Here is an 18,705-nt window from a genome sequence, read left to right as displayed (position 1 = left end):
TATCTCACTTAGGAATGTTCAAAACATGAATCCCCACCTCAACCAGTACTGTACAGTCCCTTTAATATGTTTCCTTATAGTTTGGGCCACTAAATTCCTTTTTTGGGGGCCACCAACATTTCAGATTGAAAGATTTTTGTGGCCTCAACAGGCTACCAGAGAAAAAAATTAGTGTCAAGCCCTGTTGTACCATGGACCTTTCCCAGTTCTTCCAAAAACATATACACTACATATCATGGTGTTGTTGTTTTTTCAACAAAAGAATATCATTGGTGTATTAAATAACTCTCTTACTCTGAACTTACAAATCACATCTTTGTCGATGGTGGCGAATCATTTTTGTGTACCGGGTATGTGATGACAGCAATGTGCATCACTCTTGTAGGGGGAAATTCGTGGACCACATCACATAAAACAACAACAACAAAAGAAACTGCAATGTTTTGAATACAAAGATTCCTCTTATGAACTGGCCAGCTGTGTTACAAACTCAGCAATAATGCTTGTATTTGAAGAGCAAAAATCTGGTTTCTTCAGCTAAACGTACAACTTAATGAAACTTAAATGTAAAGGGAAAAAAAAAACAAGAACAAGATTTCACATCCCCCACCACCCCCCCCCCCCCATATTTCACTTAAAACACAAGTGCAATGGTGTCATTAGAAAGTAATTGGTGATGTAAATACTGAAATTTAATCTGCCTTTACAGTCTTTTGCATTGCTACTTATGACTGTTCCCTAAACAGAAATTTCTATCTAATCTATTACCTGGACATGACTGATATTTTTCACCAACCGGTTTTTATTACAGATATTTCCTGGTACTTTTCTGGCTGCAGCTGAAGGAAAACAATACATTTTTCTCTAAAAGGAAAAAAAAAAAAGAAGCATAGTCACAACGAAAAAGAGACAGGTACACTTGCAATCAACAAGAACTGTTTGATATGATCTTCTCATTTTTTTTTAGAAATTGCATAGCCTAACGCTTATCTCGATACTGATATGTTGAATTGTCATGCTCTACAGCATATATCACGCTGATTTTTATATTTTTCTTTTTGTTTACATTCTACTCACGCATGTGGAATTAAATTGGCGTCGCCATACAGTCTAGATCTCATCGTCGTCGAGACCTGCACAAATGAGATGAGAGGAAACAGGGAAAATGGATTATTATATCTCTTTCTTTGGCTGTGATACCCCATGCTCTTCATGCATGAAGACACATGATAGCTTCACAGAGAGCTTTTCACAATGACATCAATCATGTCAAAGGATAGAATCAGTGAAATTGAAGAGCAGTAATATATCAATAGCATTCTTCTTACAATTGAAAGAAATATACAGACAAAGCAAAGATATGAAGAAAACAGCCCTAACCATGCAGTAAGTGTACCAAACTTTAAAAGAATTCCTTCACAATGCAACCAAAGTGCTTTGAGTAAGACCTGACTAACCAAGCCAAACTGACATAACTGAGCTCAGTAACTGCAATGGAAAATAAACAGTCGTAAAAGTAGTTGGTGTAAAAATGGCGAATCACTCAGCATTTCTGGTTAAGAAGCATCTCACATTTAGAACCATGAGTCAAGACAGGCATACTTCATATGTTTTTCATTGTGAATCCATATGTGCACTCTTCAAGACATATTCACTCACAGCATACTGACTTCAAAAGGAGAGTACGAGGAAAGCTCCGTGAGAGAGAAAACATTTTGAATAGGGCGCAAATTTAACAGACACTTTGTCACTTCTGTCACGTGAATGCAATATCGTTGAACAATTACTCTCACGGATACCTCTCCCTTGGAATATGGATTTTCAAACATATGAGCAATTGTTTTCAGGTAACTGCAAATTCACCATCACAGAGTCATCAAATAAACAGATTTCTCAGCATTTGATGATCTTCACATTAAAAGTGAAATGATCAAATGAACTTCAATAGTCATAATACTGAAAATTTGATGTAAAAACTACAATGACATGAAACGGTTGACATCAAGAATTGGTGACAGAGACACACACACACACAGCAAAGAAGGCATTCTTCTGAGGAGTGAGAAAAAGTTTATAGCTACCTTGACGACGATCTAGACCTTCGTTTGCGACTCGACGCCTTACCGGACCTGGTGCTCCCACGGGAACGTTCCAGCGAGTCCGCTCTAGAGTCAGAGGAGTCCTCGCTGACATCTCGGTGTCGTTTCCTTCTCGAGCTTCGGCGCTCAGACTCCTCAGAGTCAGACCTGGATCTCCTCCTGTCTCTATCGCGCCTCGATGAGGACTTTTTGTGCCTGCTGCTATGACGATCCCTCGACGCGGACGCATTGCTGTCCTCGTCGGACGAGTCCCTCTTCCGCTTCTCCTTGCGGCGCTTGCTGGACCGCTCCTTGGATCGACTGCGGCGCGAGTCCTTCCTCGATCTGCGGTCGTCGGGAGTCCGGGACCGACGTCGCTTCCTGTCTCTGGGACTATCGGCAGAGTCTTTGCTATCTGAGCTCCGAGAGCGATTGCGACGCCTGCTCTTGCTGCGCTCTTTAACTTCCCCATCCCGAGAGTCGCGTTCGCGGTCCTTATCCCTATCCTCGTCCCTGCGACGATCTTTCTTCCGCTCCTTTTCTCTATCAACACTCCTTTCCCTACTCCTCTCCCTGCTCCTGTCTCTACTTTTATCTCCACCCCTCTCCACCTCCCTCTCTCGACTGGGGTTCCTGTCCCGTATCCTCTCTTCCTCGTCCACTTCCCTAGTCCTTTGGTCTTTCCTCTTACTCTTCTCCTTACTGCTACTCTTCTCAGAGTCCTTCTTGCTTCTCTTCCTCTCCTTCTCGTCATACTTGTCCTCTCGATCCTTACTGCGATGGCTTTTCTTTTCACTCTTCTCCTTCTCTCTCTCCCTCTCGCGTTCCCTTGCCCGTTCTCTTTCTTTATCCCTTTCCCTTTTCTTCTTCTTATCTCTCTCCCTCTTGCTCTCTCTGTCACTATGCCTGTCATCATCCTCAGCGTCCTTTCGTTTGTCCCTCCCGCCTTTCCGCTCCTTACTCCTACTCCTTTCCCTCCTCCTGCTCCCCTTCTTTTCTTCCACTTCACTGGAAGCCCCATCGCTGCTGTTCTCCCCCTCATTCTCATCCTCCTCCTCATCATCACTGCTACTACTGCTGCTGCTATCACTGTCCTCTGAGCTAGAGCTTTCTGACTCGCTCTCTGGAACCACTTTGGTCTTCTGGTCCCACCTCCCAAACCGCTTGGTCTTTCCCCCTCCCCCGTCTTTCTTGTCCCTGTCGCCGCTCTTTTTCCTATCCCGCTCCCCATCCCCACCCTCCTCTCCCTCCCTCGAGCCCTCGGTCTTGGACTCTTTCTTGTTCCCCCTGCCTTCCCCAGGATCCTCCTCCTCCTCCTTTGGACGTATGAACGCGGGTCGGTCGCTGGACTCCTCGACAGGAGATTCAGCCCTCCTCCTGGAGTCTTTTGATTCCTCCTCCTCATCGGAATCTGCAAACACTGAGAGGAATGCACAAACACATACAGCTCTTTGTTACTATGCATCATATGACTATTGTCTAATCGCAGTGTGATGGAGCCTTTTCTTTATCCATACAAGAACTGTATTGTCACATGGCAGGGAACAGCTGATTTCCTGTACATTTCCCTGCATAGGTTTTATATATATATATATATATATATATAATTATGTTATGTTCCTATTTCTAAATTCACCAGTTTCAACACAATTATAGCATAACATCCGTAAATCTCAACTAATATCTGAACATGTAGTGCAAGGTCATCAGTTAGGTTGTCTTTTCACATAGGACAATATAATGATACTTTTTATGAATGATTAAAGGGGTGGTAGAGTTTTGGTTGAGATGGGGCATCAGATTTTATTTATTGATTTATTTGTGAGATAATGAGAAACTACTTAAAGGACAAGTTCACCTTCATAAACATAAGGATTGAGAGAATGTAGCAATATTAGTAGAACACATCATTGAAAGTTTGAGGAAAATCGGACAATCCGTTCAAAAGTTATGAATTTTTGAAGTTTTTGTGCAGTAACCGCTGGATGAGAAGACTACTGCAGTGTGTGAATAACTTAGATGTCACATGCGTACAACAATACAAATTGTATAAGGAAAATATAAAGAGAATTTCACAAAATTTCATCTTTTGAAAAAAGTACACATTCCCCCGACTCGTTACCGACAAATGTTATGGGTAATATTATTCCCCCTGCCTTTAGAAAGAGGCAAGTCAAGTGCTCTTTTATTATGCGCAATAAAGTGAAAATAATATGTTGAATTTTCTTTACATTTTCTTTATACTGTTGTACGCATATGACTCACAAGCTGTAGTAGTCTCCTCATCCAGCGGTTCCAACTCAAAATTTTTTTAAAATTCATCACTTTTGCATCGATTGTCCAATTTTCCTCAAACTTTCACTGACGTGTTCTACTAATATTGTTGCATTCTCTCAATCCTTATGTTTATGAAGGTGAACTTGTCCTTTAAGAAATATGAAAGAGCATACAATTCTTTAAGGAAAGAAAAGTTTATTTGATGAAAATCGGTTTTGACATGGCTGAAATATTCAGAAGCAAAGTGGTCCGAATAAGAGTCGAGGCCCAACTTTCAAGACACCTACACTGTCAAGAATTTCACAGATCTACTGGCCAAGTAACATCAATTTTTGTGAGAACATGCCACAGTTAACTCTATGTCATCACTTCCTTGATACATAAAACCTACAACTGGTATGGCAAGAACATCCTCATCATCTTTTCAAGCCAACCAAGAGTGATCATCTTCATAGAGACACTGCACAAGAGAGGACAGCCTTGAATGGCAAAACAGTGTATCTACATGCAACCTCTTTTCCAGTAAATTGAGTTGAAAGTTTTGCATAGGTACAGCTCTTTTTCTATAGTACTTCATATCTTACCCTAAAAGGAGCAATTGTATCAACAATATATTGCATGCAAATTTCTTTTCACTAGACCCCTTATTTTCAAGAATAATTTGCATAAATTGAAACATAAGTTGTTTTACTGCATCAACCTAACCATGCTACTTCAGTATTGCTACAGCAAAATAATGTAAATGTTGTCAATGGCGCACATATATGTAACACAATGGACTGTGCACGATTCCGAGGTCCACACACGGCGCGCAGCCTATTACTAGATGGCAAAACAATGTGTTTCATGCAGATCCTGGAGATGCGTTGTTTTGTAAAGTTCATGTACAACGCGTGTTGAGAAGGGGCAAGTTGCTTACGTTGTTTTGTCAACAAAATCATAACAGTCCCACTGGGAGGGATTGTCATATCTCAGTCACGGACTGCGTTCTGATTTCCGGATTTGTTTCAGAGTTAGATTACACTAAAACAAACTGAAATATGTGACTAAGTCAATTTTCATGAATTTTCGACATACGTTGTGTAGCCATCTCAAGTCCGAGGAAAGCTAAGAAAGCTTGGCGGCCAAATACTCACTGTTTTCATGCTTCTTGCGATGCCACGCCCTCTTCTTTTCCTTGATGCTGTTCTGAAGCTCCTGGTCACTGTCCGAGCTGTCCGAGTCCTCATCCCTTCTCTCCTCCTCCCCCTCACTCTTGTCCTCATCGCTGTCCGATCCGTACGACGTCAGACCTGCAAAGGGTTGACCACTTCATATCTCAGCACTCGTTTACAATATTACATTCCTGACTCTTCTATTTGAGTCTCTGACATTTACGATCTGCAGTGTTCACAAAACACACATCATGACCTAAGTAACTCTCTACAGGTTTTGTGAAGAAATTCAGAATTTTTGTTCCTGTCTTCTCTTTCTCAATAAATTTTTCTCAATGTGGAGTGTAAAAGGTATAGCATATCATCAAATCCTCTCCAAATACTACCACAAAAAAAAAAGAAAAAAGAAAAAAAGGTCATATACTCAGACAGAACAGTTGTCTCTAAGGTCTTGCGTGGTAGATGTTACACACATGCAATATGAGTTTCAAAGGATGAATCAACTATGTCACATGCTAATAATTTCCCATCACTTATGGTACTAATAGCTACTATACCCAGTCGGGCAAACCATTCCTGACTTTGCTGCGACCATTACATCAAGCTCTACAAGCTACACATAATTTGATTTCATTGATACGAGTGACAAAAAGCTGGGCCTTTGGAAAAGTTATCTTAATTAATGAGTTTGGTGGGGGCAAGAATGGAGCAAAAATCTTTGGTGTAGCTACTTAAACAACTGAACTCAGCTAATTACAGAAACAAACAGCATCCACACACGAAAAAAAGCATGTTTTATACTCAATTTTAATACGGTACTTACCAGAGAGGCCAGTAATGGAAGCCAATGCAGTGGAATTTGAAAGTTGGCGAGCTGGGGCTATAAAATAACACACGCCATGAGAGTTGCACGTGAAATCGTTAGAGAGCTAGAAACCAAGGAAAAACTGACGTTAACAGAGGACAATGGCATTTGACCCCTTACGCACAAGACTGTCAAATTCTATTGGAAAAGTGCCAGTGGACCTGTGCAGCAATGTAAACAGAGAAATATTCTGCCATCCATTCAAAATAAGTTTCATTGGCAAACAGGATGCTTCAACAAGCACAGTTTAAAGGGGGTGGCTAGTAACTGATCAGTGGGAATTAGTGGGAATGCTGGAGGATGATTGTTCCAATCCTTGTGGGATTCATTGAAGAGTACATTATATATCTACTGTTGTGTGAAAATTATTTGCTTCAGAATGGTCTCATATTCAAGTAATGTGCAGTTTAGTGTTTCCAGGTTAGCGTGCCTGGTCAGTGACGGGGCATTAATCTGCAAATTACTTGAATATGAGACCGTTCTGAAGCAAATGATTTTCACACAACAGTAGATATATAATGTACTCTTAAATGAATCCCACAAGGATTGGAACAATCATCCCCCAGCATTCCCACTGACTCCCACTGATCGGTTACTAGCCATCCCCTTTAAGCTCTGAATTGTAAATGAGAAATACCGGAGTTGACATCATCATAAGGAAAAATAAAACAAAAAATAAACTATGACGGTATTTTCAATTGTTAATAAGACAAAGTGTGTGTAAAGATACAGAGCATGGACATTTTTCAGTGCAACTAGAACAAATAACAAAATAAAATGAAATCACAGATCCGATGAATCAAATTGCAGGGAACCCGATAAAAATTATTCTGTTTTTCTTCAGCTTCTTCTTTTAATTTCTCAACCATGTCAAGAATAAACAGCTGTCTTGACAATATATTTTCTATATAATATATAATATAGCTGGATACCTGTGTTCTAGTATGTATGCACATATACTGATTGCAAAATGTGTAAGATTTCAATCAAATACAATTGGAAGTAGTTAAAACAGATCAAAGAGAGAAAAGCAACATGATATCGTACATCAGGTACAGCTGCAGGAAAAAAAAAATGAAGAAATCATGTGCCATACAATATAAACAAGAAATCAAATTATGGACATGAACTCATTAATGTAATCTCCCAAACGACGGTCACTATATGCAAATTCTGAATGGATTCTCGCTCCCTTCCTACCTTTAGCAGCCCTTAGCTTTGCTTTGCGATAAACCTCGGATGATATAGACTTCATCTCTTGGGTGGTCACCTCCAGGAGGATTTCCGTCATCCACTTTCGGATCTTCATCATCTGCAAAGAGAGAAGAGAAAAGGGTTTCTCACCATTGAGTAACTGCAATTGTGGCATCTCAACCATAATTGTTGACCTTGTAGTCAAGGTTCAATGACATTTGCCCATGCGACAATTGCTGTCATGAAATATCTGCACACTAGGCCAAACATAAATTCAACCCACAAGCATAACGCTAACCATAACCCTGATCCTCACATAAAACTAAACCTAAAACCCTATCACAACCCTAATCCTAAACCTAAGTCCTTGGAGAAAATAAGACCAGAGTAACTGTCGCAGGAGCAAATGTCCTGTCATTGTCGTAATCAGGGCCTGGACTACTTGTTCTCTTGGTTTTCTTCTTCTTAAGGTTACAAGGATTAAATGAATTTCAAAGAATTTCCAACTCCACATGGTCACGAGACACTGCAAATTAGACTGTCCTGCTGTACTTGTATTTTCATCTACAACAAAGGGATGCCTTTGGTAATTTGCTCTACAGCACGAATATGAATATGAATGCTCGTCAAAGTGAAAATGTGATGCTCTTTACTATTCGAATGTAAGGAGTAGCTGGCATGTTATCAGATAAAAGATGACATCTTACCATCTGCTGCTGTTTTTCCTCCTCCGTCATGTATGGCTCCTCCTCCTCCTCTTCAGACTCTGGGGCTGGAGATCGTTTTCTGGCGGGAGGGGACTCCTTTGGTTTTTCCCCCTTCACCTTAGGCCCTTTATCTCCTTCTTTGTCTGCTTCATCATCGCTATCCTGAAATTCGATTTACAGGGGTGGGTGATGGTCAAAATCGAGGGATATGGATGAATAATGATCAATTATTGATGTTGGTTATCAATCCTCTCCAGCATAGAGTGTTTGTGAATCATCAAAATAAATTCAAGAAATCTACAGAGTATCAAAGTAATGATGTCAAAATCTTTTGGTATAGTTTAAGTGCTGGTTCCAAACAAAATATCCTTGTATGAGGCTTCATGAAACCTGCTGTATTTTTTGGTAATAAAACAGTATAAAATACTACTACTAATAACAATAATAATACAATACATTCATAAAGCGCTTAATATGGATGTTTCTAAATACTGCTCCCAGAAAGTAAAAGTTGGCATCTCTGCCTTCACTCACATCATATTTTGACTTTGGGAGGAGACCGGCAGCGATGCGGGCCTCGTTGACGATGTCCTGCTCGGCCTGCTTGGCTGCCTCCAGGCGTTCCCGTCTCTCCTTCTCCTTCTGCTCCTTGTCAAGCTTCTTCTGCTTCTCTTGCTCCATCTTCTCCAGGCCTTCTCGGATCCAGGCGGGGAGCAGCTTCATCTTTTGGGCATCTGTGGGGGAGCGGGTGGAGAGGAAAGGTACCGGGAGAGATTTCAAACAATATGCAGGGTAAGTGTGTCTACGTGTGTGCATGCACATATAGAAGGAAACCATAGAAAAAGGACTTAAACAGAGTACATGTGTGTCCTTTAAGCCCCCGTCACACTAGAGCGTATCTAGCCAACGAATGCCCAGCGGATCCGAAAATTTGGAGATACGCTCACATCCGTTGCTCATCGTTCGTGACCCGCTTGGCGTTCGCTGTATCCGCTAGCTGTTCGCAGAGATTCGCAGAGATCCGCCGGAGACAAATTTTGATTTTTGACATGTCCAAAATCTTGAGCGGATGACGAACGGAATGACAATACGCTTCGTGGTCGCTTAGCGCCCGCTGATCGAAAGTTGTGGTCGCTCTGCGTTCGCTTCTCATTCGTTCGCCGTTCGTCCAAATTCGCACAGCAAATCTGGACAGCACAGGTAGCATTTATCAGTTGGTCATCAGAAATGGAGGACGCTCAGAGATTTCAGATGCAATATCTTCTAGCTGTTCATCAACATGAGTATGACCTAAACCAGCTGGCAATCGCCAAATACATCCAAGACAAGAGAAAACGGAGGAGAGGAAAACATCGAAGAACGATGTGGACCAGGGCCTGGATCAGAAGACGAGGGCAGTTCGGGTTGTATAATCAGCTTCTCATCGAACTTTTGGGATATTAAAGTCCCGGCGTTTGCCTCTGGCTTTTTTTTTTTTCGCTGAAGGTCCAGGCTAGGAACAGTTGGAGGCACCAGACGTAATGGAGGATGTTGGACTCCCCACATCATCGTCAACGTGATCATCAGAAGGAATACAGGAATCTTGAGGACTGTCGAGGGTAATGACATCAGCAGCACTTGGTGGTGACTTCTCCTTCCTTCTTTTGGGGGCCATTCTCACAATCACAACGTTACTCGACACTGTCACTACTCAAAATGATTTGGGAAAATGTGCGTCAGTCGAGATCCGTCACGTGACTGCCGCAGTATCGCTCTGCATATGTTGGGCATTCGCTCCTCATTCGCTTTGTCCGCTCAGCATCCGCTGGACGGACTGTACGCATTCGCTTTCATTTGCTACCTAATCCGCTCGTAACACGGTTAGCATATGCTCATCATTCGTTAGGCGAACGTTCGAAAACGACGTTTTGCTTGCAGATTCGAGCGGATTCGAGCGTATCTGGACTTTGCCAAATTTTGCCCATCCGCTAGGCATTCGCTGATTTATACGCTGTAGTGTGACGGGGGCTTTAACACCCCCCCCCCCCCCCATTTCCTTGCTGTGGAATCTCTTTACTGTAAAACACAATATTTCGCGGCATTACATTTTTGCAAATGGGGGTCGACGGATTTATTCGCAGCATGAAATCTTTGTGAGTTGCCTCTAACATTCATTGCATATAGTTTAGACAAGATCTTTAGCGTGTATTTTAATTTCGCAAAACTCCGCTCTCGCGAAATTAAAATGCACGCGAACATTCCTCGTTTTACAGTATATTTTCTTGATATCACTGTACATATGTGACGTCAAACTTCACTGATGTGTTGTGATATTGCTGCAGTCACTCAATCCACATGAATATTTGAGTTTCTATCCCCAAAGAACTCTCCCCCTTTTGGTGAGCATTATCTTACCCAGGGCGGGGCGTGGCTCCTCCTCCTCCACCTCGTGGTACGGATGATGCGAGTACTGCATCTCCCGCATGAAGTCGGGCTGCTGGTGGTAATCGCGGTGGTGGTTCTTGCTGTCGTGGCCCCTCTCCTCAAAGTAGTGCTGAGCGCGGGGCATGCGCTCCCTCCCCATGCCCATGTCCTGGTATTCCTGGCGGGGCGGGGCGTGCCATTGCTGGTGATGGGGCTGGTAACCATGGTGATAGGCCTTTCACCAAATAAAAAGGACAAATTGGTTAACTCCTTTATCTTAATAAATGTACAAAGATCAATATTTTGGAGCAGTAAGTAGGTAGTGTCATGGAATGATGAGAAAGCACTTCTGAATCTTTGATTGGTATCATATCATAATTACAAAAAAAGAAGTTTGAATAGGGTCAACAAGTGGATGTGGGTAGAGAGTAAAGGGGTACGGTACATACCTCCTGGTGATAGTCATTGCTATGCCCACCATGATTGTAGTCAAATCTCTCGGGCTGCTGCATGGGAGGGGGAGGAGGGGGCTGGTGGTGAAAGGAGGGGGCCAGGTGCTGGTCCTGCGCCTCTCCCCCTCCCTCCAGGCCATGCTGGTGATCAAACCTTTGCACGGAGCCGCCGCCGCCACCGCCGTGGCCGGTGCCGTGGCCGGTGCCATGGCCGCTGCCGTGGCCGCTGCCGTGGGCATAGTCGAAGCGCTGTGGGGGCTGCGAGGGCGCCATCCGTCCTCCCTGCCCAATGGAGCCGGAGTCTGCGTCTGGTCCTGAGAAAGAGCCCTGCTGGAACTGCATAGCGGGTGCCTGGTGGTTCCAGTCCCATGACATGGGCGGGGGTGGTTGAGACACGTCAGGCATCTGGGGTGGTGGGGGTGGGGCTGGCAGTTGATGGGCCATTTGATCAAACCCTGCAATTTAACACAATTCAATTCTCTCAAAGCTCCAGTAATTCTACCATGTATATATCTGGATACAAATTTACAAGCACGACAAGCATTTGTTTACATATACATCACGTTTCCATACAGATATCTCAAAAACTTTAAGTGTATACTTTGCGAAGTCAAAATGCTGTTATCCTTCAGTAATGTGCCACAACATGCACTACTTTCTGTCACTGTGTTACATATCACCAATTCTTGCTTAGCTGGGTTTTTTTCCCCATTTTATTTCATTTTTTTTTTTCAGATTGCTTGCATTCTTATGCGACAAGCATCTAATTAAGGACTTGAGACCTCAAATATTAATGTCCAAGCTGGACAGTAATTGAAGCAGAGGCCTAGCTCCTTCTCACAGTCAAAGACAATGCACAAGGAGAATCATCACCTTGGTGTAGACATCATTGTTTGTTTTGTGGAGCGGGTTCTGCTACAAAACGCACAGACTGAACACATCTACACAGAAAATAACTGCACCATTTCACGGAATAAGCCAGTTCACAGTTTGACTATGCGCAGAAACAGAAAAGGGTAATTTGTACAATCAGGCTTGTCGGTTTTTTTAAATTCATTGAGAAAGGCATCCGTGATGAACCAGTAAATTATTATATCAATGCGACCTTGATGGTGCTTGCTAGCGCATTCACCTGACAGCAAGCCAAGTATTTGGGAATATTGATAGAAAGGGTTGTTAATGCATTCAATGCAAAACAATGAAACGGATGCCCCCCAAAGTGTCCACTGTCAGACCATACTGGTCACCTCGTCTGTATGCAAGTTCATATGTTTGAACATGAGTTGTAGAAATTGTTATGTCAGGTAAGCTTAAATGCATTAACCCGCTTTGAAAATGAGTGAAGAGCAGAACAACTATCAACAACAACAACAACAACAAAACTAAGGTCATTTATACCATTATGCACCCCATGAGCTATATAATTGTGAACTGGCTTATTTGGTGAAAATTTTACATTACCTTGCTTATCGCCATCATCGTGCGGAGGGGGTGGGGCTGGCGGGGGAATCTATGGAAAACATATTCACACACAACATATAACATGGTAATTACAGTACAGCGTATCTGTGACATGTAAATACTTGCATTTAGAATATTTACCAAGATATTCTATCTCATCAACCCTGCATCAAAGCTCAGAGTTACTTCCTGTTTTGTATAGCTGCAATATGCGGATAACAACTGAAGAATCATTATCACAAAATCATAGTACAGTTTACAGTTATTACAAACAATGTACTGGTAAAGTCAACAAAGGTACTGTGAAACCAGAAACATTCGCTTCATAAAACTTTTACGAATTGGAGCCGATGTCCTTTTTGGCAGCATGAAACTTTTGCAAATTGCCACAGGCATTTAATGCATTGTGTAAACAAACACTTTTGTGTACGTTTTACTGTCACGAGTCTTGGCTCCCAATGAAATTTGTGAAAATTAAACTATTGAAAAGCACATGTACTTTCCACATAGAGGTGAATTAAATTCCTTGATCCCAAGTCTTCAGGGAAAAGTATCATAAATCTGAACACACTAGTAAACTCGCCTATTACAAAGATATATATTTAAAAAGAAAAAACTAAGAACACAACTGAACAGTTCCAAGAAGTGTTGACAGAGCAATCTACTACAATTAATTTCCACCCTACCTGTGGGGGAAGGGGTGGTTGGTTGTTGAAGTCGCCAACTGGGGGCAGGGGTGGTGGCTCGGAGACCGGTGGTGCAGCGGGCTGCACATCTGCAGCCTCCTTCTGTCTTATCCATTCCTGCGCCAGGGCAGCCCAGTCAGTTGCTGTTGGGAAGGGGATGGCAGTAAGAAATTATGGCAATATCTTTCAATATCAAAGCATCTTTTTTTCTTTTTTTTCATTTCTAAAAAAAAAAAAAATCAAAGTTTTAAACTGCTGTTAAGGAGACATATCTGAGCTTGAGCCCATGCCCATTTCCTAGTTTGTAGTTTTTGTTTTTGTTTTTGTTTTGTATGCAGACAGGTAAACTTTTGTCATTTCATATCAGATTTTAAAATTTCATCTGAGATTTGACATGAAACACTTAAAATACTATGAAATATTATGCTCTGGTTTTAGTTTTATTTTGTTGTGGTTTTTAGGTTTGTTTTGTTGCACTGTTTTTGTTTTTGAATTTGGGTTCTTTTGGATTTCATTACACTTCAATCATGTTGTCAATGCAAAGTAACAGTGAAGTAAATGCATAGTACTGCATAATTAAAGGACTATCGGCATACCAAAAAAGCTGTTATTTTTGTGAACAGATATTTTCGCAAATGAGGAGGTCACAGACATTTCTGCGCGATGTTGTTTTCGCGAATTGACACTGTGGCTATCGTAACTGCACTATCACCCTAGCATATGGCGACATTTTTATGTGTTGTTAAATTTGCGGTCCCACAGTGATTCGCAAAATGCACGAAAATAACAGCTTACACAGTATTACCCTTGACCCTTATGTAGTCTTTACAGGTCTGCAAGCTACAAGAATTAAAGGGATTGTATAGTTTTGGTTGGGACCTTACTTCAGTATTCTCACATTTTTCAGTGAGATACTGAGAAACCTCTTACGAAATATGAAAAAGCATGTAATTCCAAGAGGAATTCTCCATATCGCATATAATAATAATAATAATAATAATAATGTACATTTATATAGCGCTTATTACAGTAGTTTCTAAGCGCTTAACATTTAAATCTTAAATTAATACATGTATAAGGATTTTGAAAAACATAATAAAATTATATAACATTACGTTACATAATATTACATTAAATTACGTTATATTACATTACATTGCATGACATTATAATAAGTAATTGAACGAAATAGATTGGATGACATGGAATCAGTGAATCGAACTACATATAGCCGATATACAGCGATATCAGCTATCGATATCAACATCCTGGTATTTTTGCTGGGAAGCTCACTTCCGGTAACAGCTTTGAAACGTTATATCCTCAATGAAAGTGCGAAGTTTCATCGTTCTTTTTCTGAACTGTTCACACATTCATCATGGATGAATTTCAGGGAATGACAGTGCCACAACTGAGAGAATTTTTGAACAGTCGCGGTGTTCCAAATGCGGTGAAACGACGACAAGAACTCGAGACACTCGCCACGAAAGCCGTATAAAAGCAAGAAAGCATCGATCGCCAACTGGCCCGCCAGCACCGGAAGTACCCTTCCCAGCACATCCGGGTACTTTGAAGGGAATTTTTGCTATCGATAGCAGATATCGCTGGATATCGTCTATATGCGATATGGAGAATTCAATGTTTATTTGATGGAAATTGGTTTTGACATGAATTGGATTATAAATATCCAAAACAGAGCAATCTTAATAAAAGGTGGAGCCCACCTTTTATTCAGGTTGCTTTGTTTTACTTTGTTTTTGGACGTCTAAGCCATTCCAAAACTGATTTTCATGAAATGAAATTTGAATTCCTCTTTAGATAGAATGGTATGCTCCGTACTACAGCGTATTTCATAAGTGATTTCTTGGTACCTTGCAAAAGGTTAAAAGCCCTATCTTCATCTCCACCAATACTATATCATCCCTTTAAAAAGCACCTAGACTCACCAGCATTAGCTTGATACTGCTGCTGGGCTTGCATTCCCCATTGTCCCTGCATCTGCCACTGGTTGACCGGCCACATGATTGACGTCCGTCGCCGCCTTCTGCCAGTCAATGTTTGAGTCACAGGTTTATACCGGTGCTATATTACAGTAGGTCTACTCATGGATCAGCTCTGGAAAATAGCACCTGCAGGACAGACAAGTTTTAGTCAAGTTGGTAAGAAAAGTAACATTAAAGGAATGCAAGGGAGAGATGGATATATTGGAAAAGAAAAGAGGAAAGAAAAGAGGAAAGCAAAGAGAAAATTAAAAAGATTGTAAACAAAAAATCACTAGGTAGAATAATAGAATGAGAGATGAATCACAACTGGATAAAAGCAATGGAAGGAGAGAAAGAATTATACCAGTTGAAGAGGAAATAAAATCCACATTAAGAACGACACATAAGAAAAGGATATCGGAGAGGATAGAAAGGAAGGCAGTTATAGAGAAAGACCATGACCCATGAAGGAAACAATGAAAGAACAACTTAAAGTACAATCAGATAGGACATTGAGAAAGTTAGACAAGAGTTAAGAGGAAACCCACAAAGAAATGATTGATAGGAAGGAAAGGAAAATTTAGGAAAACCTGAAAATGAAAGAAGATACACCATACACAAAGTGGCATATATAGATCTAGAAAAAACCGCTGTGATCGCTACACTCGGACCAAAACGATTCACCCTTGGGCCTTAGCTTAGAGCATGTAATCTGATATTTTCGTAGAATCGTACTGTCGCTGTGCTGATTGCTTGCGCAGGGAGCAGCATTTCAAGCGATTGAGATTTTCCAATGATTTCCCAACAGTAGACCTACCCTATTATTGGACTTTGTTTGGAGACTCAGATTTGTTTGAGATCAGTTGACAAGGAGGTGCAAACAAAAGTACACTAGAGTAAAAGTGGCGGTTTGCGGCCGCATAAGGGTTTTTCCACTCTGAAACGAAAACTTGCTAATTGCTTTAACCCAGGTTACTGTATATCATAGCCGATAGCGGTTGACCACTTTCCAGTTTACAATATTGTGAAAATCGCAAGACCACTGTCCATCGCGATAGTAAAAAAAAAGACCACGGCCGTGATCCGGCAGAGCGTCCCCTGGTTTGCGGCCCAATGTACAATTCCTATGCGATACGCGTGCGCTCCGCGATCTTCTGCTGAATGCCTCATTTTGGCTCGCGAACGTTGCGTAAGCGCCAAGTCCCATTGCGAAAGCACGTGAAAAGGGCTCGCGCGCTTGCACTGACCGCGAGCAGGCATGGCGGTGTTATTGTTGTCTTTCTCATGTTTTTCCTATTTTTTCGGTCGTAACATCCACTTCCGGAAAAAAATGACGGCCCACATCGGCTCGCGAAAGTTCTATTTCTACATGAGGACATGTATTCAAAATCCGCAAACATCGGGAAAACGACAAAATATCCAGTTTCTTAGACCCTTAACCCTTAACTGTGATGTTAAGAAGTACCGAAAATGAAGTTTTTGATGCGAGATGTCATCATTTAAGTGAGAAAATTTCACTTTTGTTGGAGATTTTTTCCATGTTATTGGTTGGTTTTTGTAGAATGATAGTATAGTGTGTTAGTGAGTGTGTGGTATACATGTATAAAGTGTGTGGCTGTGTTCAGCGTTATATAACCAAATATGCTGTAGTGGCCGCAAACCGCCGGACGGCCGCTAACTGCAACACTTACTCTAGCACTAGTAGTAGTAGAATGGTAGCTCTACGACATATCGACCACCCTTTTTTAAACCGACCGCATAGAACGCTCAGTACGCACTGCACTGCACGCAGAGCACATAAAAATGGATTGCCTTTAGTTTGACTGTTGATGAGGATGTGTGGGAAAACGCGAAAATTCACTGTTCATTAATCATGGTTTTAATCAAGGACAAAATTTCAAATGAATATTTTAACCGAATCACAATGTAGGCCTACTGTCTATGGACATGATGGAAGTTTCTTAAAAGCTTCGTACCACACAGTGTTCAATTCAGTTTGTGTGCATTGTATTGTCAATGCAAAAACAGCGGTCAATCTCAATAAGGAGCGGCACCACGGGGAGCTGAAAAGAGGCCACGCAAGTTCGACGGTGATATTTTTGCACTGAAACTTCGAATTGAAAAGGGAACAACAGCTTTTGATAGTGCTGGATTTTCTCAATCACGTAGCACATAGGCCTAGGTCAAGTTTGTACGTGAATTTCAGTGTTAAATATTCTTATCAAGCAAATAAACATTAGGCGGTCGATGAGTACTAGTAGGTCCAACCATACACAGACAGTTTTTAAACTTGTAGCAGTGACTAGATCTAGCGCCCAAACGGACGAACAAATAGACAAACAAACAAACCAACGCCAGCAAAACATAACCTCTTTAACATTCGAGTTACGCCAAACAAGATGCCAAATAGGTCTTGAATCTAGACCACTGACTGACTGACGCTACGACCCCAGCCCGGATAAGAGATCCTATCCTATGAGGCTCCTACTAAAGAATGCATATTAGAATCTACATTATTACAAGCAATACAACTTGTCAACTGTGTGGCCTGTGTACCTAAATTGTGTTGTGTACTGTAGGCGTGTACGATGGATCCGATGATGGAGGGAGTCGTGTACCGGCCTACCGCGCATCGCACGGTCAAGGGAAGTTCGCTCTCGTCCACGCAACTCGACTCTTGCTTGGTACACGACACCGCGCAGCTACTGGGCATAAACGTAGCAATTCCACTGCTTCGTTAGATGATTCCCACCTCGATCTCCCATTGGAAATTCTTCACACACTTCAGTGAACACTTTCCTCTTAAAACAGGACACGCTTACACTCATAGGGCAGCAAGTTTTGGAATTAACCTTACCTTTTTGATAGCTGTCCCACGGTAAATCTCGGTGGCAAATGGCTACCGCCATGCTAATTTATTCGAGTGTACCGTTGAGGGCATGCTTCATTAAGTGGTTGATCGATCGGCGCGCCGGCGCGCTCTTTTCTGGGATCTCAGTACTTTATTTGAATTTTTCGCGGTAGTAAATAAAAATAGCAACGTTGCGGGATTTTGAACAAGGGTTTTCATTATAGGGCCTATTATGTCAACTTTTATTGGCTTATAATCATTATGCTATGACATTCCCGCTCACTCTTCATCATCCCCTCTTTTTACTCGACCCTCCTCCGAGCAATTATAGGACTTTTTAGAAAGTCTTTTCTTCCACATTACTCCGCTTAATTAATTTGCAAATTTTATTTCAGGTCGTTACTTGTTTTTCATCTCATGCTTTTTTTTTCACTCTCATGCAATTCAAATATCTTGCAACTCCTTCTACTTTATACTTTATCATTTCAGTTAGTCTCCTTCTTTCTCATACATTCGCTCATTTTTACTCGTGTCAGCCAAAACCATATAAATTTTCCTGTTTTATGATATATCCAGTCTTGCTTCAATAATTATT

The 18,705-nt window shown here is 41.5% G+C and overlaps 1 protein-coding gene across 1 annotated transcript; it reads right to left on the bottom strand.

The window, feature by feature from the left end:
- Positions 1 to 915: 915 nt before the first annotated feature.
- LOC140242418 (uncharacterized) lies at positions 916 to 15,344 on the bottom strand. The gene is made up of 12 exons (XM_072322155.1): positions 15,224 to 15,344; positions 13,278 to 13,420; positions 12,592 to 12,640; positions 11,128 to 11,585; positions 10,670 to 10,913; positions 8,810 to 9,009; positions 8,276 to 8,437; positions 7,575 to 7,686; positions 6,333 to 6,389; positions 5,492 to 5,647; positions 2,082 to 3,498; positions 916 to 1,133 (listed from the first exon to the last, which is right to left on the bottom strand). Exons 1-12 carry the CDS (start codon positions 15,297 to 15,299, stop codon positions 1,118 to 1,120), a joined length of 3,090 nt encoding a protein of 1,029 aa, XP_072178256.1. The 5' UTR covers positions 15,300 to 15,344; the 3' UTR covers positions 916 to 1,117.
- Positions 15,345 to 18,705: the final 3,361 nt, after the last annotated feature.

The sequence above is a fragment of the Diadema setosum genome, chromosome 19 (genome assembly GCF_964275005.1).
Source record: "Diadema setosum chromosome 19, eeDiaSeto1, whole genome shotgun sequence".
Taxonomy (NCBI): domain Eukaryota; kingdom Metazoa; phylum Echinodermata; class Echinoidea; order Diadematoida; family Diadematidae; genus Diadema; species Diadema setosum.
The sequence above is the reverse complement of the archived record's forward strand: the minus strand, read 5'-3'. Positions and strand labels throughout refer to the sequence as shown.

What these genes read in the sequence shown, in the direction of transcription:
- LOC140242418 (XM_072322155.1), bottom strand. Translation starts at nt 15,299, where the DNA reads ATGTGGCCGGTCAACCAGTGGCAGATGCAGGGACAATGGGGAATGCAA. An exon ending in CGATGATGGCGATAAGCAAG is followed by an intron (nt 11,586 to 12,591) that starts GTAATGTAAAAT and finishes GTTAAATTGCAG; the next exon opens with GGTTTGATCAAATGGCCCAT. An exon ending in GGAGCCACGCCCCGCCCTGG is followed by an intron (nt 9,010 to 10,669) that starts GTAAGATAATGC and finishes GCTCCCCCACAG; the next exon opens with ATGCCCAAAAGATGAAGCTG.